This window comes from Nematolebias whitei, chromosome 8, assembly GCF_014905685.2.
Source record: "Nematolebias whitei isolate Nwh7 chromosome 8, NemWhi1, whole genome shotgun sequence".
In the NCBI taxonomy this organism is placed as follows: Eukaryota; Metazoa; Chordata; class Actinopteri; order Cyprinodontiformes; family Rivulidae; genus Nematolebias; species Nematolebias whitei.
The window spans coordinates 37,249,170-37,273,433 of NC_056505.1; the positions used below are offsets into that span (position 1 = coordinate 37,249,170).

Below are 24,264 nucleotides of genomic sequence, written 5' to 3' on the forward strand. Positions count from 1 at the left end.
TATATATATATATATATATATATATATATATATATATATATATATAAGAAATAGTATACAAGGAAAAAGAATAAGTACGCTCACTATACAATAAGTGGCAGCACGGTGGCGCAACTGGTAGAGCTGCTGCCTCTCAGCGAGCAGGTCCTTGGTTCAAACCCCGGTCCAGGGGCCTTTCTGGGTGGAGTTTGCATGTTCTCTCTGTGCATGCGTGGGTTTTCTCCGGGTACTCCGGTTTCCTCCCACAGACCAAAAACATGCATGTTAGGCTGATTGGTAACTCTAAATTGTCCCTAGGTGTGAGTGAGAGAGTGAATGGTTGTTTGTCTCGTTTGTCTCTATGTGTCCCTGTGATGGACTTGCGACCCGTCCAGGGTGTACCCCACCCCTCGCACAGTGATTGCTGGACATGGGCACCAGCGACCCCCGTGACCCAAAATGGAACAAACGGGTAAAGATAATGGATGTATGGATGAATATACAATAAGTATAGATATGGATAAATAAGGGAAGTGGTGGCATAGAGGTTAATGAAGGTGGGTCTGTGATTGAAAGGTTGCTGGTTCAACCCCCCGGACCGACAACATCAAAATGTTGGTGGGAAAGCTGAAGCACCCATATCAGCCTCCACCCTCATTTGACCCACTCTGAGCCCTTGAGCAAGGCATTTAACCCCCATCATTTTCTCCCCTAGATAGCAGCTCTCTGCTCCACGCAGAGGGCTGTGGTAGCTTGGTGGTCTGTGGCTGTGTCAGGAAGGACATCTGGCATAAAAACAACTGACAAGTCTTCGTGCGAGTTGGATCGCTATGGCGACCCCTGAAGAAGGGAGCAGTCGAAAGAAAAAAGATATAAATAGATAGAAGATATGATTCTTATTCTTATATTCTGATTCTTATATATGACAGACAGGCAGGCAGGCGGGCGGGCGGGCGGCTGGGCGGACGGACGGACGGACGGATGGATGGATGGATGGATGGATGGATGGATAGATGGGTGTGTATGTTTGTATGTTTCCAGTTCAGCTCAGTGTTTTCCCTCCTTGTGGTCAGCCTCTGTCTCACCTGTGTCTCATGTAATCATTGTCCCAATCAGTGACTGTGTATATATTCAGTTCAGCTCTTTGAATTGAGAAAGCTCCTCGGGTGAGGAGCGAAACGTCTTCTGTTACAAATAAAGTCCAGTTGTTTTTGTATTGAACGTTTTTTGAATATTCAGTTCCTCTTCGTCTTATCTTTGTCTCGGGATTGTCCTTATGTTGTGTTTCTGCCTTCCATCCCATATCCTGTTATTCGTGAGTATGCTGCCCTGTCAGCTTCAGTTTTGTTTTTGCAAAATAAATAGTTTAATTTTCCACGTGCCTCCTGTCTTCCTCCTGTACTTGGGTTCAACATTCCTGACGGCAGAATCCAACAGATAGATAACTATTTTATGCATATCAATAAAGTCAATGTACGACAAACAGTTTATAAAGTTTGATGCATGTAGATACTTTTTTTCTTGCTGCTGTTCAGTGTAATGTTTATATGCTATTAGTGCTTAGCATATATTTAGCTGATGTTTTTCTTAGTTCATATCTTAGATCTTATTACTGTTTTTCTTTTACGTTTTATTGTTGGATGTAACTGGGACCCTGTTTACAATTTCGTTCCATCACATGTACCACACGTGGTGCGAATGACAAACAAAGAGACTCTGACTCTCTGACTCTGATACTTCAGCTGCATGGTTTTGGTCATCCACATGTGTGGAGTTTGTATGTTGTGTAAAAGCCCTATAATTTGTATGTTGTTTGTCTGTAATGAACTTGCTAAGATCCAAACAAGTTGTTTGAGGTTCAATAATTGCTGCTTCAGGTAGTTTGAACCACCTTGGTTAATTTGTAAGCCTAACCATTCAAAAGTTGAAACATTCCTTGAATATTTCCAGTCTGTGCACAAAGACAGACCCCCTACTTTTACACTTTCTGTGCAGTAGCATGTTTCAGCGTTTTGTGAACATTTTGTCATGAGGATGTATTTAGCAGAAGTAGTTAAATTAAGTACCTGTCCATCAGCTCTTCAAATGCTTCTATGAATTGTCTCTTTTCCCAGTTTGTCTGTTCTCGATATAAACGGCGCTGATGGAGGCCTGTTTACTGCCGTTAATAGCTTTTATGCTGATGTTTTCTGTAGCCTCGAGGAGCTTATTAGGCAAATGGTCCAGCTGCAATCAACTAACTGCATGTGCATAGACAATTAAATTAAATTAGCAATTACATTACCATGACATCAAAGATATCTGTGTTAAGTGCTTCCACTTAATGATGCAGGCTGCAATTTAATGAAGGGTCACCTCTAAATGGACTTTACAATAATGCAGTCCAGAGGACCTGTGTGTGGGATGTCATTCAAGGCTGTAGATTAAAGCATTTTTATTTGGTATTTAGATTAACTATGTTTTCATAATAATGGAATATTAAAAACCACAGACTTGAATCCAACATATATTCCAGCATATGAAACTGTTTTAAACTCTAAGAGTGACTGACTGTGAACACATAAAGCAAACATCTCATTTGGTAAATTTCTGTGTTCAAATTTGTTTCAAATATTCCATTGCTTAATTAATCATTTGAGTGGACTACATTCAGATTTTGTTTCAAAGCAGCAGCTGCATTATTGATAGTACAATAACTTGCATAAATTAAACAGCTTACATTAAATAATATTTAAATAATAAATAAAGCACCATAAAGTATTACCATGACAATAATAAAGGTATTTTTTAGAATAATATAAATCTCTCTTGAAAATGAGTTCTCGTGGCTCAATGAGACTACCTGTATAAATAAAGGGTACATGAAAAAATGAATGAAAAAAATAGAATAATTAAATAAAAAAATTATTTATTAAAACCAATGAAGAGTTACTGTCTTTCACATTGAAAACAAAAATCCACTTAGTTTCATTTACGTTTGCGATTAACTTACATCACGTATATGAGGGTTCACTACAGCCTCTTTTATAGAGGCATGAATACATGGAAAGTACGCTCTGATAGAGCTTCATTTGTACTCAGATGTCTGAATCTTCAAGTTTCAACTTGAGAAATTCAACTGGAATGACCTTTCAAAGTTGTAGTTTGGACTGAGATTTCTCACTAGCCCCAACTTCAACATTTAATATGGCTTCCTCGAGCTTGACAAGTGACAACAGCTGCTGTAATAAACTGTTTGCACATCTCTTGGTTTGTTTCTCAATAAATCAGTCAAACGTAGTTCTGCATAAGAGCTCTGTTAGTGAGCATGTTGCTACACTTTTAAATACATAAAATGCAAATAAGTACAAAGTAAGCTTTTATTGCTAATGAGAGTCAGACTGCTCACTGAGCACAATTAACAAATCTCACTGGTTTTCTAACTTGAAACTGGGCTGTGGTTAAGTTGGATATGATGCAGTCCCAGAACTGAGTTCTAACTTCATTGGTTAATGGACTGCAGCATAGACTACAGTCTGATGACTTTGTCCTGTTGTGACTTTTTCATGTGTAAAGAAAGGTCCCAGCATTAATTATTCTCATAAACAGAGGTGACATCATGCCATTGTTCTTGCACAAGGTTATTTGTTGTTAAAGGAAGTATTGTGCCTGAGCCTGCTTCAATTTCTCCCCATTTATTAGTTAATCGTGTTGACTTAACACCAAATAACTTCATATTAATATCCCATTTATCCATCCATCGATCATCTTTACCCGTGTCTTCCTTTTTGGGTCACAGGGGTCACTGGTGCCCATATCCAGCAGTCACTGTGCGAGAGGTGGGGGGCACCCTGGACAGGACTCCAGTTCATCACAGGGACACAGAGACAAACAACCATTCACTCTCTCTCACACCTAGAGAAAATTTAGATACCAATCAGACTAACATGCATGTTTATTACAAGTAAAAGTACTGGTATAAAAATAAGATCTTTGCATACTTAGCCAAACTGATAACCCACACATACAAACAATAAAACAGCAATATCATATAATTGTAAAACCTCGTATACCTCAATATGTTTTTGAGATTAGATGCTGAAGTCTTGTAGCTGCTATCACTGTATAGATCAAACACAGTTTGCATCTGGACGCTGTCTCCTTTTCACCATCTGTACATGAAACATTCCTCCAGGTACAGCCACAGGCACTCGTCCTCAGCCTTTACTTCGTCATTTTCTCTGTTCACAGAGTTGTCCTCTGTCTTTATTTTGGCTTTTTTCTCCAAATCTTTGGTCCATAAATGACTCTCTACTCTACAGAGCTGTCCTTTGTTTACGTCATAGCTAATTGGCGTGTTCGTGATCTGAGAGCCTTATTGGCTACAAAGATGCAGATGAACGGTTTGAATATTAATTCAAATTGCAGCTGTACTCAGTAGAGACTTCTGATTTTAAAAGTAGCAAAGTAGATTACATGGTCTAAATTGTACTTAAGTATGAGTAAAATTACACACTTGAACGAAATACTCATAAAAGTACAAGTACCCCCCAAAAATCTAATTAATTACAGTAATGTGAGTATTTGTAATTCATTACTTCCACCCCTGGTTTTTGGTCTGTGGGAGGAAATGGGAGTACCTGGAAAAAACACACACATGCACAGAGAGAACATGCAAACTCCACCCAAAAAGGTCCCGGGCCGGGATTTGATCCGACACCCTTCTCACTGAGAGGCAACAGCTCTATCAGCTGAGCCAACATGTCACCCAACATTGCATTTATAGGTTGAAAATATTTTTGCGGTCAGATGTCTATTTTAGTGTCACTGCTTTTCCAGCCTGTTACAGTTTAAAGAGTCATGGAGGATAAAAGCTTAAACACAAACTGCTGCTAAACAGACATCAAAACAGACAGCTTTTGTCTATTAGTATTATCATGGTTCTTTCCTCACATTCCAGTGTTTTATATGGGTTCCTGCCTTTCTTGATTGGTTTTGCTTTTTAATGTCCACACAGCAAGTAAAAGTTCACTATTGATGACACCTACTGTAAGTTAATTTACTCATTACCTTTCTGTCTGCATTTTCCCAGTATAATGAGAAAATGTGTGTCTACCCCTCTTCTTCAGAGAAGTTTAACCCCCTCCATACTCAAATGTTGCATGTTCTGTGAAATTTGTAAATAGTTTGAGAATTTGTTTATGCAATACAAGTATAGCAAAAAAAAAAATTAAAGTGAAATAATGCTCTTTTATCAATGGATTGTGAAAAAAAAGTTTTACAAATGTTGGCTGGGAGTTCATAAAAGGTATTTGCCTGTAAACACATCTGGATTATTAGTGCTGCAGGCTGAGCTGTGATTGTGTTTTCCACGTCCAAACTATGTGTTAGCAAAAATAAGATCACATTAAAGGCATAGTATTCGTTAAATAAATATCACCAATTACCATTAGTGCCAGTATTTTATTCTAAGATAGTGTTCATGCATGTATGAGCTGAGCTATCATAGCGTGTCCTGATGCACGCGCAATATCATAGTATGATACGTAATAACAGAATAATACTTGTTTTATTCAAACCATAAAAATAACATCATGTGTATGATGGCTCTAAGCTACAACCACATCACATTTTTGCTCAATATCTGTAAAATTGACTGAGCTTTTATTATTATTATTATTTTTCAAAGGTTAATTAGCTGGGATGGCCATTGTGAATTGGGTTGTCTTCAAAAACTTAACCAGTAGTGATTACTTTCTGCTAGTTGCGTAAAAAGTCATACACTGGTTTGCTTTCAACAGTGGGTTTTTACTTTACCAAATAAAGTAAGCAACATAAAACTGTTTGCATGATATTTATATTTTTTGCTACTTGATTACTAATAAACTTTCAACTTGTTAAAAAATTTGAATTATGAAACATTTTACTGATTGATACTGGCTAGTACAGTGACAATAATCATGACAAATAGTGACAAAATAATAGTTTTTCCTTACATTTAGCATTTTCTTTCGTTGCTTATGTTTATTGCAAATAAGAAAGTAAGTAGTCTCATTTATTCATTTGTTCAATCCAGTAATAACACTTGGAGTTTTAAAGTGATTTCCAGAAACTATTCGCAGTTTTACAAGCCTAGTTAGCTGATGGGTTTCTGACCTGCTGGAAATGGTTGAGGAAGTATTGATCTGCAATTTGCTCTTAGTGCCTACTGCTTACTGCGATTACACATATACTCATTTACAATTATCCACAAGTGCTCCATGCACATATCCAGCAGTAGTTAACACTCAAGGCTTCACACACTCACTCTTACACACTCTATAGATTTTACACCTCAAACACGGATAAAGAGAGAGCATTATAGTGAGCTCATTATGTTTCCTGAGGTGATGAATAGGAGCTGCATGGACTAAAAACCAATAAATTAGTACGGCACATAAAAATGTATCAGTCGTGAAGCGTTTTGGGAGATGAAAGGCAGGTAAAGCTGACTCTACATCTCTGATGGAATTTTTTAGGCCAGGGTCAATGAGGTTTATCAGCAGTAACGATGTGGGGTTAGCCAGTCAATGGAGGTGTTTCTGCTTTTTTATACCACCAATACAAACCAGTTGAAGCTGTCAGGGTGGGGAACCTCAAATACATCTGACAAGGTTAAGTCAGATCCTCTGGATGGATTCTTGTATGTTGAAATGTTTTGTATTTTATCCAAAAGACATCGTCATTCTGAGGCGCTGCAACAAACTCCATCCACCCATCCATTATCTTCCACTTGTTCCTAAGTTGTGTCACGGGGGCAGAAGTTTAAGCAGAGAGGCCCAGACATCTCTTTCCACTGCCACCTCTTCCAGCTCTTCTGGGAGGATTTCAAAGTGTTTCCCGCTCAACCGAGAGACATATTCTCTCCAGCGTGTCCTGGGTCTTTCCTGGGGACTCCTCCCCATCGGACAAGCCCGAAACACCTTCCTAGGAAGGTATGGGGATATCCTTAACAAATGCCCTAAACACCTCAACTGGCTCCTCTCGATGCAGAGCAGCAGCAGTTCTGCTCCGAGTCTCTCCCGGATAACTAAACTTCTCACCATATCTCTAAGAGAGAGTCCAGCTACCCTGTGGAGGAAACTCATTTCACCCGCCTGTATCCTCGGTCTTTCTTTCGGTCACTACCCAGAGTTCATGACCATAAGTGAGGGTAAGAACATAGACTGACTGGTAAACGGGGAGCTTTGCCTTACAGCTCAGCTCTTTCTTCACCACAACGGACTGACACAGGGTCTGCTGTATAGAGTACAGTAATTGTAGAGTCTGCAATACTGCAGACGCTATACCAATCTGTCTGTCAATCTCCCGATCCAGTATTCCCTCACTAGTGAACAAAGCCTAGAGATACTTGAACTCATCCACTTGATGCAGAACCTCACCGTCAACACGAATAGATCAATCATCCCCTTTCTGATTGAGGACCATGGTCTCAGGTTTGTAGGTGCTGATTCTCATTCCAGCTGCTTCACACTCGGCTATGAATTGCCCCAGTGAGAGCTGAAGATCCCGGCACGATGTTGCCAGCAGGACCACATCATCTGCAAAGAGCAGAGAAGGAATCCTGAGGCCACAGAACTGGAATCCCTCCATCCCCTGACTGCAGCGAGAAAGTCTGTCCATGAAAGTTATGAACAGAATCAATGACAACAGGCAGCCCTGGTGGAAACCAACTTCAACCCTGAAGGGGTCCAACTTACTACGGAAATGTGAACCAAGCTCTCGCACCACTTGTATAGGGAGCAAACAGCCTGTAGCAATGGGCCCCCAATCCCATACTCAGGGAGCACCCCCCACAGTGTACCTCGAGGATCATTGTCAAATGACTTCTCCAAGCCCACAAAATACACGAAGACTGGATGGGAAAACACCCATGATCCCTTGACGACCCTAGTTAGGATAAAGAGCTGATTCGGTGTTCCATGGCCAAGACAGAAACCGCATGGTTTCTCCTGGATCCGAGGTTTGACCAACGACCTGACTCGCTTCTCCAATACTCCTGAATAAACCTTACCAGGGAGGCTAAAGAGAGTTATTCCCCCATAATTGAAGCACACCCTCCGGTTCCCCTTTTTCAAGAGGGGAACCACCACCCTAGTCTGCCCATCCAGTGGCAATGCCCCCGATGCCTCACGATGTTGCAAAGGCATGTTGCAACAAAGTCAATCTTACAAATAACACTTTCTCATCGTGGATCAACCAGTTTGCTGGTGACAACCAGAACTAGCAGTTCACATTTAAAAAGAAGACCATCAGCCTAACAATCGAGTTAGTGCTCTGACGGTTGTTTGTTATTCACAGAGGGCTGAGTGATACTAGCAATAACAGCATTGTAAGAAGGGGACAGTTGAATACGGAGGCCTCCACCCCTGTTTAATGATAAATGGTTTATCTACACAAAGATGGCCTCCTTCACTCTTCTCTCAAACCATCGTTCCTCTCTATCAACGATGTGAACATCTTCATCCCTGAACGAGTGACCACTGACCTGCAGATGAGTGTAGACCACAAAGTCCTGGCCTGATGATGTTGTTCTTCTGTGCTGGGCCATCCTTTTGGGCAGTGGTTGTTTAGTTTTCCTAATGTAAAATTGATCACAGCCCTCCTGGCACTGAAAAGCATACACAACATTACTCTGTTTGTGCCGGGGGACTGGATGGGAAAGACCAGTCTTTGCTGTAATGTATTTTGAGGTTTAAAAGCCACTGGGACATTATGTTTAGAAAATGAACATCTCAGTTTCTCTGATACATACGAAATGACCACTGGTCTGGGTCTGGGTTCCTCCTTTTCACCTGATGACTACCTGGAGTCCTGTTTGGGTTTCTTCTCTGCTTTCAGGAAGGCCTAGTTTGGGAGTTAGAACCTCACATTTATTAACACTGCAACAAAACAAGTCTGTTGTGTCAAATGTGTCAAAAACATGCAAACTTAAGTTAAACCTGGTAAACCTAATTCATATTCTTGTGGCTCAGTACGGCTCATTAGTCAAACATATTGTTTTACTATTTTGTACAATTTACTTTGCTCAGTTGAGTTTTTATTACCATGTTTACAAAGGTTTGACTCATTTAAACAACACAGGCAACATAATTCCATTTAAATAATCTTTAATGATATTGTACAATCTTCAACAACAAATTATTTTACTAAATAGGACACTAGACAATACATTTTTCTTCAGAAATTGAAAATTCTACAATGAAAAATAATTAGTGACGATTTTTTTTTGTCGATAGAGGATTTGCTAAATAAAGTAGAAGCATTTATTCAGGGAAACAGTTTCAAGTTTCAGCCTTTTTTTTCAAGGTAGGCCTTTTATTTATGATTTTATTGTCACGATCGGTGGGTGGTTGAGACCCAAATGCAAGCGGGACTTCTACAAAGCCACAAAAAGGTGTTTTAATCACAAAAAGGCAACAATAAACATAGACTGCTGTCGGGGCAGCAATACTACTCACATTCATAGGAAATACACGGAATACCAAGGCACCAAGATGACCGTGAAGGTGCAGCTTGACACCTTATGCTCCCCTGCCTGAGATGCAGGAGAGCTCAGTATATAAAGGTGAGTCACTAATTAAACCAAATATGTAGCACCTGGAGAGTCTTTAACTATGTGCACAGATCAGGGCCGGTGCAGATCCCTACATCTATTGTTTTTAATTACGACTTTTATTTATCTATAGTTTATGTCTTAAGTATGATGCGTGTCCCATCGGTGTATGGATGTGATAAAGCTCTGATTAGTCTCTTTAGAATGATTTGTTCATTTAGCTTTGTAGAGATCTAGTAGAGTGCTGTATGAATGGGTGAATGAGGACACAGATTGTAGTGTAAAGCGCTTTGAGTGTCTTGTTCAGATAGAAAGGCGCTATATAAGTACAGTCCATTTACCTTATGATGTTTTTTGAAATTGTGCTCATATAAATCATCCATTAACAACACAGTATGTTGAATCTCCTTATGAATTTATTATCAAAATATGTAACTTGACTTTTTGTTATTCTCATTTAAAATTTGTGTTGAAAATGTGTAACTCTGTGATGGGGAACACGTTGTGAGACAGACTGTTATTTAGCCAGCAGGCTAACAAACAATAACTTTAATCAACAAACAAATGTGGGAATATTAAGATGTAATGACACACAAGAACGGCTGCACCATGTCAAATTAGAATATTTTAAATTCCAAAAAAGTTAAATCTGGTCCTCTGGACATTCAAAAAAACAAAAAAACCTAACAAAGCAAAAAAATATAGAAACGTTTCGTCTCTCATCCAAGAGAGTTCCTCAGTTTGAGGAGCTGTATTCAGCTCAGTCTCTTAAATAGCACCTTCTCAGAGTGAATCAACCAGTTTGCTGCTGACAATCAAAACCAGCTGATCACATGCTGAAGAAGGACCATCAACCTAACGATGGATCATTAGCACACTGATGGCTGTTTACTACTCACAGAGGGCTGAGTGATACTAGCAATCACAGCATTGTAAGAGGGGGACAATCCCCTGTAAGGTCACTAACAACCCAAGGTTGTTAGTGACCTTACTGTTAACATAAAGTCAGGTAATTACACACTTATATGCAGTAGTATAACATACACTAAGACCTATATTTACCTGATATGAAATGCCAACTGCATGATTGGGAGTCGTCAGTGAAGCTCCTGATTTCCCTCATTACATCTGCCTTGTGTCTTTTGGAAAACCAGAGATCTTTGCTGTCTGGGTGACTAGAACAACACACAGCAACATACTGTAGAAAGACGTTATTATCACTAACATTATCACTGCCAGCATCAAGGTGACATTACTGTAACTTATCTGTATTTTCATTTGCTTTAATGCCTTTGCAAAAATGTTTTACAATTTACCATTTCTTCAACTCATCCATTTGACCTGATCTGACCCTGCTCACCTTGTTTGTTAGTCCAAAACAGATGCAATGTTTTTGCCATATGCCCTCATTTGGGAACAGTTAGGAGTGTATTAGACAGCCACTCTGTTTCCTGGGTGAAAAGCTCTCTTGTTAAAGAGAATGGCCTCTGGATGCTAAGTCAGGCCCGGACATGCTGCTCTGTAGCCAAATAATAATAATGTGTGTAGAGGAGCACCAAATGGATTCTAATACATTGTTAAAAATAAATAAATAATAGGGGAAAGTTGTGGCTGAGTGGTTAGAACAGTCTTCCTCCACTGAGAGAGTTGAGGGCTCGATTCCACCAGTGGTCACATGTTGTGGTATTATCAGCATTATTATTATTGTGGTATTATTATTAGCAGATATTCTCTGCTCACACAGACTCATGTTCATGCTGCTGTTCGGTGTATTGTGTTTATTGTTTTTATGCTATTAGTGCTTACCGTATTTTTAGCTGATGTTTTTCTTAATTCATATCTTAGATCTTATTACTGTTTTTCTTTCACATTTTATTGTTGGATATAACTGGGACCCTGTGTACATAATTTCATTTGCACCGGCAAATGATAATAAAGAATCTCTGAATCTCTGAACGTTGAAGTGTCCCTGGGTAAGACACTGAATCCCTCATTGTCTCTGATGTGTGTCGCATCTGTGTATGAATATGATCTAAAGCACTGATTCGTCTTTGTGCAGCACGGTGGCGCAGTTAATAGAGCTGTGGCCTCTCAGTGAGAAGGTTGTCGGTTCAAATCCAGGCCAGGTGCCTTTCTGGATGGAGTTTTTATGTTCTCTCCGTGCATGTGCATGTTTTCTCCGGGTACTCCAGTTTCCTTCCACAGACTAAAAACATGCATGTTAGACTAATTGGTAACTCTAAAATATCCCTTGGTGTGAGTGACAGAGTGAATGGTTGTTTGTCTCTATGTGTCCCTGTGATGGACTGGAGACCTGTCCAGGGTGTCCCCCGCCTCTTGCACAGTGACTGCTGGACATGGGCACCAGTGACCCCCGTGACACAAAATGGAAGAAGTGGGTAAAAAGATAATGGATGGATGAATCTTCCTGTAATAATAGTAAAAAAACTAAAGTATATATTGAACAACTAAAGTCTTTTAATGAATACTCTTTAAATATACACAAGTGGTTTAATGTAGAAAAGAAAATCTTCACCAATTTCTCATCTTAATAAAACACAAGATTTTGAATGCTCACCATTTAAAAATAACTTTTAAAAATATTTCAGAATTGATTGATATATAAAACAACTTCCTGAGTTTTTTAATGTAAATTTGCCTAAATGTTTTTTGTTTTTTTTTCTTGTTCTTTCGGTGGCTCCCTTCTTCAGGGGTCACCACAGTGAAGTAAGTCACATGAAGACTTGACAATTATTTTTACGTTGGATGTTCTTCCTGACACAACCACAGACCACTGAGCTACCACAGCCCTCTGTGTGGAGCAGAGAGCTGCTATACACAGGTGTCAAACTCCAGGCATCGAGGGCCGGGGTCCTGCAACTTTTAGATGTGTCTCTGATGCCACACAGCTGAATCAAATAAGGAGGTCATTAGCAGGACTTTGGAGAACTTGACTGCACTGAGAAGCCAATTCAGTCATATGATTCAGGTGTTTTGGACCAGTGGAACATATAAAAGTTGCAGGACACCGGCCCTTGAGGCCTGTAGTTTGACACCCAGGCCTCGAGGGTTAAGGGCCTTGCTCAAGGGTCCGGAGTGGGGCAATTAAGGGTGGAGGCAGGTGTAGGTGTTTCATCTATCCCACCCACTTTTGATGTTGTCAGTACGGGGAGTTGAATCTGCAATCTTCCGATCACAGGCCCACCTTCTCTAACCTCTGCGCCACCACTCTCTCCTTTAAGAATTGATTGATATAAGAAAATAACTTGCCGAGTTCTGTATGAAAATGACCCAAAATATAACTGTATATAACTGCTTAATTTGTTTGGTTTGATTTACAGCAGCATTTAGGTTTTTCAAAGTTAATCGAGTTTAGGATGCGTTTCCTGTGAGCATGTCTCAGACCAGAAGCTGGATTTCAGTCCAGCTCATCAAACACAGTCAGTTCAACACAGGCTTCCCTCATTTTCTGCACGCAGTTGGAATGATCATCTTTAAACTCTGTGCAGCGGGCATTGTTTCAGGGTCAGGGAGAAGTTAATAGACAGCAGCATCTGTCACGCGGTGTGGCGATCGTCGTTAAAAGACCGAGGATGATGTAGGAGGCGGCAGTTTGTTTGGCTGTAACGGTGTCACCGTATGCTGTGGCATTCTGTTGGGTTGGTGTCAGAATGGAGCTGCTGGCCCACGTTCACACAGCACGGCACTGATTTGCAGATCTGCAGACTGTAAATCAAAAGAGAATGGTATTTTTGGAGAGGACTTTTTTCGCCTCCTATTATTTGAGAAACAACTTCTATTTTACTTTTTTACCTTGAGTGTGGTGTTGAGGGTCCAGCAGCCTTCAGCCTGCAGGTTTTTTTGTTCTGCTGTTATTGATGCTTTTAAAAATAGCACTTATTTAGTGCTTGATTTTTATATTTCCTGTGGTACGCACTCGAGTTATCAGGGTTTTTTGGTTGTCATAAGTAATCCTCTGTGAACTGTAGCGATGAGCTGAAGATCTAATAATCTATTTATATTGCTTTGTTTTCAATTCAGCAAATACAAAATAAATAAAAAATTCCTAAACATAAATTTAAGTTATTTTTGGTATCACAAGTTTGAAAGATAAATACAGACACAAGATTCAGAGCAACACATTTTAATGTTTTTAACATAAATCAATGTAACATAAAGAACATAAAATAATGTTTAGTTCAGCCAAGGAGTTGATTTAAGGGAGAGTAATTAAAATCAAATGGAAAACCCTCTACTATGAAAAAGACAGTATCTGTTGCATTTATCAACTAAATTTGATTAATTCCAGTAAAACTAGCACATCATAAATGATTCTACTGAAAAACAGGATTAGTTGGTGAGGTCATGTAAGGGTGCGTCTGCCTCGCAAATAGGATCAAGAGGTCTTTTGGTTTTAAGCTCCAAAGTTTTATACTTGAGTTACAAAAACTGTAATAAAAGGCCACAAAAGGTTTTGAAATGTTAAATGTAATAATTAGTTGCCAGTTTCTGCTGGACTCTTTTGTTCATACTATCTGTTGAGTTATTTCTAGTCTATGGTTTAGCCATTAAGGATTGTATTATAGATTTATTCCATAAAAGTCAAATATATCAGTCATTGTTTATAAATGAAACAAGATGAAAAATGAACAAACGAACAGAGTACCAAGTCAAATAAGGAGCGAGCTAAACCCAAAGTGAAAAGCCGATGTACCTTGTCGCTCAAGGATTTGAATAGTGAATGTTTGTAGTTTACGAGTGTTTTTCTGAACTGAAATTGAAAAGGGAATGCAAGAAAATGTGTGTGCAAGATACTCAAGTGGATAGGTGTTACATTGTGTAAGAAAATTGTTGTTTGTTTGTTTTTTGGGGTCCAAGGCAGCACAGAGTGAAGGATCGAAGTGAGAGAAAGGAGCAGTTTTATCCACTTCCAGGTGCAATGGAGAAGTGAGGAGGTGGTCAGTGTCGGCCTTGGCCACTAAAGATTAATCTTTAGCTACAACACCAGTCACCCCAACCATTTGAAAACTATACTTTTAAGCAATATACAAGCTAGAAAGCAGTTTCCTCAAATGACAGGGGTGACCAGTTTATACTGTACATATATGGTGAAGGTCATCTTAGATTTTCACATGGCAACCCAATGCCTAGCTGCAGCCACACACCAAAAGAAGTTGACACTGTGCTTATTTTTCAAATTATCCAGTTCACAAGGTTTACACATATATGTACTGTGTATATATGTATATATATATATATATTATGGCAGCCATCTTGGATTTTGACGTGGCAACACAATTTTTGAACGTAATATTTTTTACCCCTAGATGCAACGATACAACAAAATGGAAGTCAGTGGCTTACTTAGTTTTCAAGTTAACGTGCTCACAACATTCACGGACGGACAGACGGATGAATTGACAGAGGGTATTTTCAATTCCCTCTTTTTGCTCCATGACAGTGTCAAAAATAGATAAAGAGATCCAACTCCCTAACTTATAGAAGCAGTATAAGACTTATAATTTAAGTATACATCATTGCCTAAAACGTTGGCATATTATTTTAATAGCTGAATGCTCACCTTTAGTAAATGTCAGAGTTCAAAACAAGTTCATTCATTTCCCTTTCCTGCTCTTCTTCAGGGTCACAGGTGTGCCAGAGGTGGGCTATACACTCTGAGCAGGTTGTGAATTTATCTCTGAATGCCATGACAATAATACTTTTTTAAATTGAAAAAACATGAAACTAGGTGAGTTCAAAAAGTTTAAATCCAGATGCAGACCATGCTTTGGAGCAGGTCTATGTTTGAATCAGAGAACTTACAGATCCACGTGGCATTTGATTATCTTAAAATTACAGCTTAAATGGATGATTTGCATTTTCAAAAATATAAAATGGTGAAAGCCAAAATGCAGAAGCTTCTAAAGTCTAAAATTACTTTAGTTTACAGATTAAGATTTTTTTTTATTATTGTACTTTGATTATTTCCTGTGCACTCTGATTTGATTTCACTGATATTTTCATTACTTTGCAGTTAAAAAGGTCTCAGTGCGAAGCCCCTGTGATTAAACACCAACTCTCTTTCTTGCTGTTCAGGTGTGGCAGTGTGGAGGGAGCATGGAAGTCCTGCCATGTGCCAGAGTGGCCCACATCGAGCGCACCAAGAAGCCCTACAACAACGACATAGACTATTATGCCAAACGCAACGCCCTGCGAGCCGCTGAGGTGTGGATGGATGAATACAAATCCCATGTCTACATGGCCTGGAATATTCCCATGAACGTAAGACTTTTTTTTTTTTTTTGCCTTCAATCATTCCCTGCTTCTCAATAACTGAGATCTCTCTGCCCCTCACCACATCTCGCTCACTCTGATTTGCAGCCCTGGTGAAACACGAGTCAATAAAAATTCAGAATTCAGATTTCATCTCACTCGACCTTCACACTTCCAGGAGGTCGCAGAATCAGTCTAAACAGACGAGTGCGGTGGACAAGTGAAGACGATAGGCCTCGTGTCTAATGATGATTTTTATACGTGTCAGTTTAGTTTAATTGCTTTCAAGGGTCTTTTGAGATGAGCTGCAAAACAGTAAACACATGCTTTCATGAATAAGAGGTTTGATATTGAATTGTAATTGCCTCATCGGCCACGCAGAGTGAGCTGATTATAAATGAAAGACACGGGAGCAGAAGCCTTAAAAAGCTGCTAAAAGCTACACAGTGGTCCTCAAAACAACAATGAGTATTTGCAGCTGATACATACAGTGCGTGTTTTCTTATAGTGCAGCCAAATTATCTAAAAAAACTCATTTAGTACCAGTTAGAACAGAGGGCAGAAAGATGTGTGCAACATGAAGTCCTGTAGAGGTGGCAGGTGACAAACTAACCAATCAGGCCATATCTCTCCATGAGAATCATTGCAAACACAGTGGCATGGCATGTTATTACCCCAGCTGTCCTGTGGAGCAGAGTGATTTTGTGTACAGTGAGGAGCTAATGCTACGATTATTCCATCGAACCCCCTCCAAAATGACCCATACACACTCACTGATCCTTGTTATTATCTGAGGTACCTGCTGAGAGTGCAATTACTTTGAATTGAAAAGGTTTTATGATTCCCCACATCGGGCTGCCCTGGGTCCAAATGCCGCACAGCCTCTTAATGACACCGAATGTGGTTGTTAGTGTTGATGTCTGGTATAATCCATGAAAACAGGTGGCTATGTCTAACTAGGATTCATCATTAGAACATGTTGATTTGGTGTTTCACAGCTGAAAATACAAAGGACTTGTCGTAGAAACAGTGTCTGACAATAAGAAGTGTGTGTGTAACGTGGGGAGAGGGGGTTTGGCTGTGGGTGGGAGGGTTTTCATTCTAAAGAGGGTTGAATGCTCTTCAGAAGGTATTCTGTTTTTCACATAAAAGCAGTGTCAAACATGCACAGGTTTATAAGAGGTGCGTGCGTGTGTACTTGTGTGTGTGCATTTATCAAGCCGTTCAGCATTTGGACATTACCCCAATCAATCTTAGAAACGTTTGCCATAATGCAAGCTGGCTGTGAGGGCTCATAATTAAGCAGCTGATTAGAATTTGCTCAACACAGATCATTTCTAATGAAGGAACAGTGAAGCTCCCACACGACGAGTGCATTCATCAAAAACTCAACGGCCATGTTGTCCTCTCACCCTAACTGTTTTTCTTGTTGTTGTTTTGGTTTTGCTCCGTTTGCTGGCAGAACCCAGGTGTTGATTTCGGGGATGTGTCCGATCGCTTGGCCTTGAGAAAAAAGATGCAGTGTCGAAGTTTTCGCTGGTACCTTGATCACGTTTACCCAGAGATGCGGATCTATAACAACACCATCACATATGGCGAGGTGAGAAAAGCACTTTGTAAACACGTAAATGGTAATAAACGGCGTGCTAATTTTGTATTATTGTCATCTCTAATTAGATAACCGATAATTTAACAAAATTAATCTGTGGCTAAAGATGATGCAGATGCAAATTCAGCTAATTTAATTTAATTAACAATGGAAATGAGTTATGAGAACCTATTTGTAAGCTGTGAATTGTGTACAACGTTTATGTAAACTCTCATTTAAAGTGAAATCTCCAAGAAATAAATGTTTGGTCTTTGTTGTTTTTTGCTTTAGTTTGTCCAAATCCAGTTTTAAAAACAACTAAAATATATGTGAATTAATCAGTCCGGGGTTACACATCCTCTCTGAAGACTCTTCACTCATGAAAAATGTGTATGTTATTCCACAGCAGTTGCTCTCAAGTAAAATCATATTGTTGCTATGGCAATGTAACATCACTGCCCAAAATTAGATGCAATTTCCTTATAATGAGTTTTAATTAAACACTTATTAGTTTTTCATTCCAACTTGATTGCCTTGGGCTTGCTTGTACACTCAGCGCAGTGGAGGAACCAAACAGGCTTAAGGCGCAATGAAGGATTGAGAACACTCCTGAGTCTGACACTATTTGGAGACTTGCTGAAATGCCGCATATTTTTCCTCATATCAATTTCAAAAATGGAAAATCAGTATGCCCTGGATGCCAGCAGGCATCAGAATTACCCTTTATATTCATCAGCGCTTTCTGAATTTCCTCCTCCTTTGTTTCCCTTGCTGCCTGGTATCCAGCTAATGGATTCCTCAGAGTGGCATCCACTCAAGTGGCACTATTTCAGATCTGTCGACAAGCTGGGAAGCAGTTACCTCATCCTGCCACACAGCTGCTGCAGCAGAAGTGAGCCTCATCTGTCACTGAGCATCAGCACTGCACTCCACTCAGCCATGCTGTCCAGATCGGCCAAGTGGAACCTTCCCTGACAAGAGCGCATGATAGATATGTCACAACCAGGAAATGAAGCCATACTCATTCAAATCACAGAGATCTGCAGCTCATGCTAAATGCACACCATCATCTGGCCCAGGAAGGAAGGAAAGGCAGAACGGAGACTGGTCACTGCATGACAATGTCTTATCATGGCTCAGCCATCACTTTGAGTTAAAACTCTTAGGGAACAAGTTGAGGTGGATCTACAGGAGGCACTGAGGAAGGGTGCCAGATCTGACGGGGAGATAAAGTTTTGAGCTTTCAGTTACTCATTATTAATTCAGGGAATAAAAGAAGGTCTTTGGACATTTCTGTAAGGTTGAAGTCAACTGAACATTTTAGAAGATTAAAATATGTGATATTTTTCACAATTCTTTTTGTATATGTTTAATTTTAATGTACAGAAGTTGTTGTTTTTTACCTTTAATTTTCTCCTGAGAACTTCAGGGTTTATTTCTCATCATCAGAATTATAAATGATTAATTTACCCAGATCTGATGCAGTCTTTACCCTTTACTCAATGCTAATTGATTCAACAGACCAAAAAACATGCAATGCAGGTTAGTCGGTGACTCTAAGGTCTAAGGTCTTGTTTATCTCCATGTGGCTTTGTGATGGATTTACGATCTGACAGGGAGTAACCTGCCCCTCGCCCAGTGACACCGGAGATAGGCACCAGTTAGACCCTGCACAGAAAACTGTGCAAAGAAAATGAATGATCAAATGAATTTACTAGAGCCTTTGTGAAATAGTATTATTTTTATTGAAATCTTTTCACACCTTTAATATTCTTCTCTTCCTACCTTATGTGTTTCAGTTTTAAAAGCAAGGAACATTTTAAGTTGCGGTAACATACGGTATTTTGGCCACTTCAAGGAAATAAACTAAATTTAAAATGCATTGATCATATTCTGATGAGTTTAAAATAATTAGATACAATTAAAATGTACAACAAGTTATTTACAAAGAAATCTGACGAGCAAAAATAGCCAACAGGAGTGGAACTGTTGTTTTGTGAGGGATAAGGGAACGTTCAAAACGCTGCACCTGGCTCACCATGCGGGAGCACTCCCTCACAGGTGTTTTATGATTAGCCCATGTGACCTACAGACGGCTCATTGTCTACACCCAGCACCCCAGGTGTGCTGCCCTCCACTTTTAACTTCCTAATGATGTGTGGAGCACCAGACTTTGTCCTGCCTCTTCTGCCAGATCCATCAACTTAGAGCCAACAAACAAAGAGGGATATTTGTTTTTATTAGGATTTACTGCTTTGTGATGCTTCAGGTGCAAGTGGGTCTTTCCCCTCTCTCCCAACATGAACATGTAACTCTGATGGGATCTGAACAGTTTGTTGTGTTGATTAAGTTGCTAACTTTGTCGTGCTACAGCTGATAGTGTGGGATTAATGAAGGGTTTGTCAAAAAGTTGAGCAATCGTTCAGATTAGCATGAGCACATAAAAATGGTTGTGTGCTGACAAACTAAATAAATAGCTCAAAGACAATGACAAATGTCAAATAACCAAAGATTAAAATGAAGAGCTGTGATGTTATTCTGTGGGCTGAGCACTTTGAGCAAGTATTTTCACAAACTGTTTTGATCAATTACTGTATATTTCGGACTATAAGGCGCACTTAAAATCCTTTAATTGAGTCAAAAATCGACAGTGAGCCTTATAATCCGGTGCACTTTATGGATTAATTCTGGTTGTGCTTACAGAACTCAACGGATTTAATGTGGTACATGGCGCTCAAAAATCTGTCAAAATGAACTTGTTTTGCTTAATGCACTTATAGTCCAAAAGATATGGTATTAATGACAAATGCTGGGTATAGCACTGTTAAAGTGTAAGTATCTTTTGTTTCAGGTGAGAAACAGTAAAGCCAGTGGATACTGCCTCGATCAAGGATCTGAGGATGATGACAAAGCCATCCTCTACCCCTGCCACGGCATGTCCTCCCAGGTCAGATTTTACTTCCTGTATCACCTGTTAGAGCATCCAGGGTTCACTCGTCAGATTTAAACTAACATTTACCAATTCAAAGTGCAAAAAATTTAAAATCCTGTGATTCTTACCAAATTTGACACATCATATATGTGAATACAGTACTTACATGAGTACTCACTGCCTGGGGGGTGAAAAAAAGAGTATTTCTACTAACTTGCAAGATTTAAAACTTATACACACTACTGTACAGATTAAATATTGTGTATTCCAATAGTAGTAGTCTTCCCTAAAGATGATGACATCCCTGCTCACTATTTTACAAATTATGGAAGATGAAATGAAAAATGTTGTATTAAAGTCTGCACAGATGTGAAGGTCTTCACATCTGATGTTGTTAATTTGTCAAAGGAGATTAGTGAATAATGTAAAACTGCAGTTTTGTTACTAAAAGATGTTATGACCTGCAGAAGATGTTCAGATTATTTCCCTGCAGAGGAAAAATATTCTATAGCACTAATCTAACGTATGTACACAACATTTAAATTCTGCTCATGCATACTGTGTCTGACATATACTCTTTTAGGGCAACTTGCCCAGCTTTATTGCAACAACATGCTAAATAGGCTGAACGGTGACTCATCTAATATGACATTAATGTCACTGTGATGTCACAATGTTGTCACAGTTAAGTAGAATTTGTTAAGTAGACATTTGGAAATTTTGAGCAACTTTTCTAGCATGCAAGTTTGGAAAACTGCTGCTGTTTTTGTAAATTAATGCTTGATGTTGATCTTTAGTTGTTCTATTTGAAACATCAAAAGTCAGCGACTACAACCAAGTGGTGTTGCACAAAATAAAAGTTTGGATCAGGATGGAAATGCATGTCCTCTGCATCTGTGGCAAAAATATGTGTAATAGTTTTAGTATTTACAGTACATGTATCTAACAATGATATGTAAACATACCTACACACAAAATAGTTAATTACTAGGTAATTAATGGGTAGTTACTGTCACAATCAGTAACTAAATATCTGAAACTGCTGCCTTTATATCTGAACTTGTTCTTCTGAGCACAATTTATTTCAGTTTTTCCTTGGCTTTTGGCAAGGAGGTTCTCTCAGGAAACCTAAGAGCTCACCACAGTTCTTGTGTGGATTAAGAGCGTGTGTCTTTTGTCTTCGAGTTATCCCAGATGGATGCCATAATGTTCGGATCAGGGCTCAGTGGGGACTGTCTCCTCTGTTACGGGTCTCTTTGTTGTACTTCTTGCTCAGTGTGGTTATTAATAACTCTGCTGTATGTTTGCTGTTATAGTCGCTCTGAGTTAATGATCCAGGGCTGGAAAAAATCCAAAAAACATTTTATTGGTGTGGCATTATGAGGCAGCTTTTTACTATCCTAATGATTCGGTGGCTGACAGGTGAAAACGCTCCAAACACATGAATGATGCAAACTCCAAAACACACAAACACAAAAAAGCAAATGCAACAGAAAAATCCTGCTAAAGAAAAATTTTGCAATCCCAGAAAATAGACAGAAGAGAAAACATACAATTGTGAGGATTTTACTAATACCCAGAATAGTTGTGACCAAAAGAGCAACTCCAAAACATAGGAGATATACAGTGTTTATTTACAAATGTGAATACAAGTAAATGTAGAACTGCAAACCTGGTGGGAGGGACTGGAACCCTGAAGAGCAAGGAGGAGAGTTAGTAGGTGGAATAGGTCTTCAGGTGGTTCTGATAATTTGCAGGCAGCTTACTGTATGTAAGAGAAGATGGTACACTCATAGACATGAGGGTCCAAAGGTTCCAACGGTAGTCTAGAGAGGTCCCAGAGAGATTGCAGACATGATGGGCAAGTGGGGAAGGCAAGGAACAGCTGAGGAGCTCACCAGGAGATTCACAGAGAGCACTAGGAGGTCCAGGGCGTCGAGGGAACACAAGTAGATGTTGAAAAACGCATGAGCAAGAAGTTAGTACTTGAAAGAATGCTAAGAACACAATGGAGACCAGGAACACTGAGGCAGACAATGCACCAGTGTCGGAGTGCAGCTCATCAGAGAAATGATCCGCAGGTGTGTATCGGTTGGTGCCATCTGGTGTAGAGAAGCTGTAGGAGAAAACCCTAGAACTCCTACAACAATCAACAAAACAAACACAAAATAAAAAAGGATGCAAATTCCAAAACACTAAAACCCCCAAAAGAACTGCAAGTAAGAAACACTACAACCCCACTCCACAAACTGGAAATGCACCAGACCACTAGGGGCACTCGACCACAGAGTCATCTGGGGTCAGACCCCCAATAAACACATCAACGAGATGGCCAGAAGAAAGTTGGAGGACAGAAATAAGTTCTTGAGGGTTTAAAAAAAAAAGTTTTTGTAATTTGCAGCATTTTTTCTTTGCATTTGTTTGTTGAAGCGTTTTTCTGACGCAATTGTTTTTTGTTTGTGTGGGATGGAGTTTGCATCCTTCGTGTGTTTGGAGTGCATTTCACTGTTTGCAGCACATTTAGCTGTTTGCTGCGTGTTTGCACCTGTCGGCCACCACGTAAGGATCCTAAGTTTTGCGAACAATCCAGTGTAGAGAGATTCTATCATAAGTTTTATTTTCTTTGAGTAGATGTGGTACAGTGCTTGGTCTTTTATGGTGTAGATCGGAGCAAAGAGACCAACACATTTATAAAATATTGATGAAGAGTATAAAATGTGTTGAAAAGGCAACAAGCTACAATTATTTGATATCAATAAGTTAATGTTTTCTTTGCTAGTAAGATCAAGCAAAAAAATGCACCCAATCTTCGTCGTGTGTTTTGGATGTCAAGGAAACAGAAAAACTGGAGCACTAAAAGGTGAGATAGCGTGTAAGAAGAAAGCTCGAAGCTGCAAGACAAAAATGATGTATGTGCTCAGAGCAACCTTCGCTTGAGGAGATACCAGAACAAATGGCTCAGAATGGGAGCCTCTTGTCCTATTTTGTGTTATTGTTGAAAAACAAAAAGTAAGCCTGGAAGACAAGCATGTAAATGCTATTCAGGTGTATTTTCCCTCCCATTCTCATCTTCCCTATCGAATATTCACCTTTGTGAAAGAAATGTCTGTTATCTGATGGAGTATTATGAGGAGGCCAGCAGCTCACCTGCCTCTTTCCTGAGCTCTCTGGGTCATTTTAATCCTGATCCCTGGGGGGTATGAACAAAAAGAGGTGAACTTTGCATATTTGCATCATCATGTTACAGCGATGATCAACATTACTGTGAGTTGACAAAATTCAATTTTGTGGGACACTGTGACTTTGCATTCACTACCTTTTACTTATGAAAAATAAGTGATCCAAATAAATCTTACTGCGCTCCTGAGCAGTGAGTCATTCAGCCAGATCTTTCTTAGGAAATATAAATCCAAAGTCACCTTTGTTCAATTGTTAAGTGCAGTGAACATTTGTATCTTTGTCCAGTAGGCAATTTTCATTTTGTCAAGTTCTCCTAAAGTCCCATTCTGTCTTTTTACAACATATGGTATCTGCATAGCAAATATTATTCACACAGAGGTGAAACCAACTTAAAATACAAAAAACAAGTATTTGATCCTTTTGAGCAGTAGAATTTATACTCCTGCAGGTTAAGTTTTACTTTTGTACCTATTAGCTTAAGAAAATGTGGTATTTTCTCACCTGGGTGCACCATAGCTGCAAAATCCCAGCTGGTGGTCAGAGGTGGCACCCACTCTAGATATATAGGTTTCATATAACAGGTAATTTTACACACAAAAAAAGGTACATTTTAAGCTGACCCATAGAATTTTGTTAAACAAAACAGAAGTCAGTGATAGTAGTTAAAAATATAACCATTTGGTCAAGGATTCGACCTGTAAGTTGATGCTTTTTTAAAGAATTTGCCTTTATATATAA

General features: G+C 39.3%; 1 protein-coding gene across 1 annotated transcript in view; it reads left to right on the plus strand.

The window, feature by feature from the left end:
• The window catches only part of galnt9 (polypeptide N-acetylgalactosaminyltransferase 9), a 184,903-nt gene that overhangs the window by 156,940 nt on the left and 3,699 nt on the right, over positions 1–24,264 (plus strand). The window contains exons 6-8 of the mRNA XM_037681249.1: positions 15,650–15,835; positions 17,289–17,426; positions 20,266–20,361. Coding sequence (XP_037537177.1) covers positions 15,650–15,835; positions 17,289–17,426; positions 20,266–20,361 — 420 coding nt within the window. The remainder of the gene's footprint in view (positions 1–15,649; positions 15,836–17,288; positions 17,427–20,265; positions 20,362–24,264) is intronic.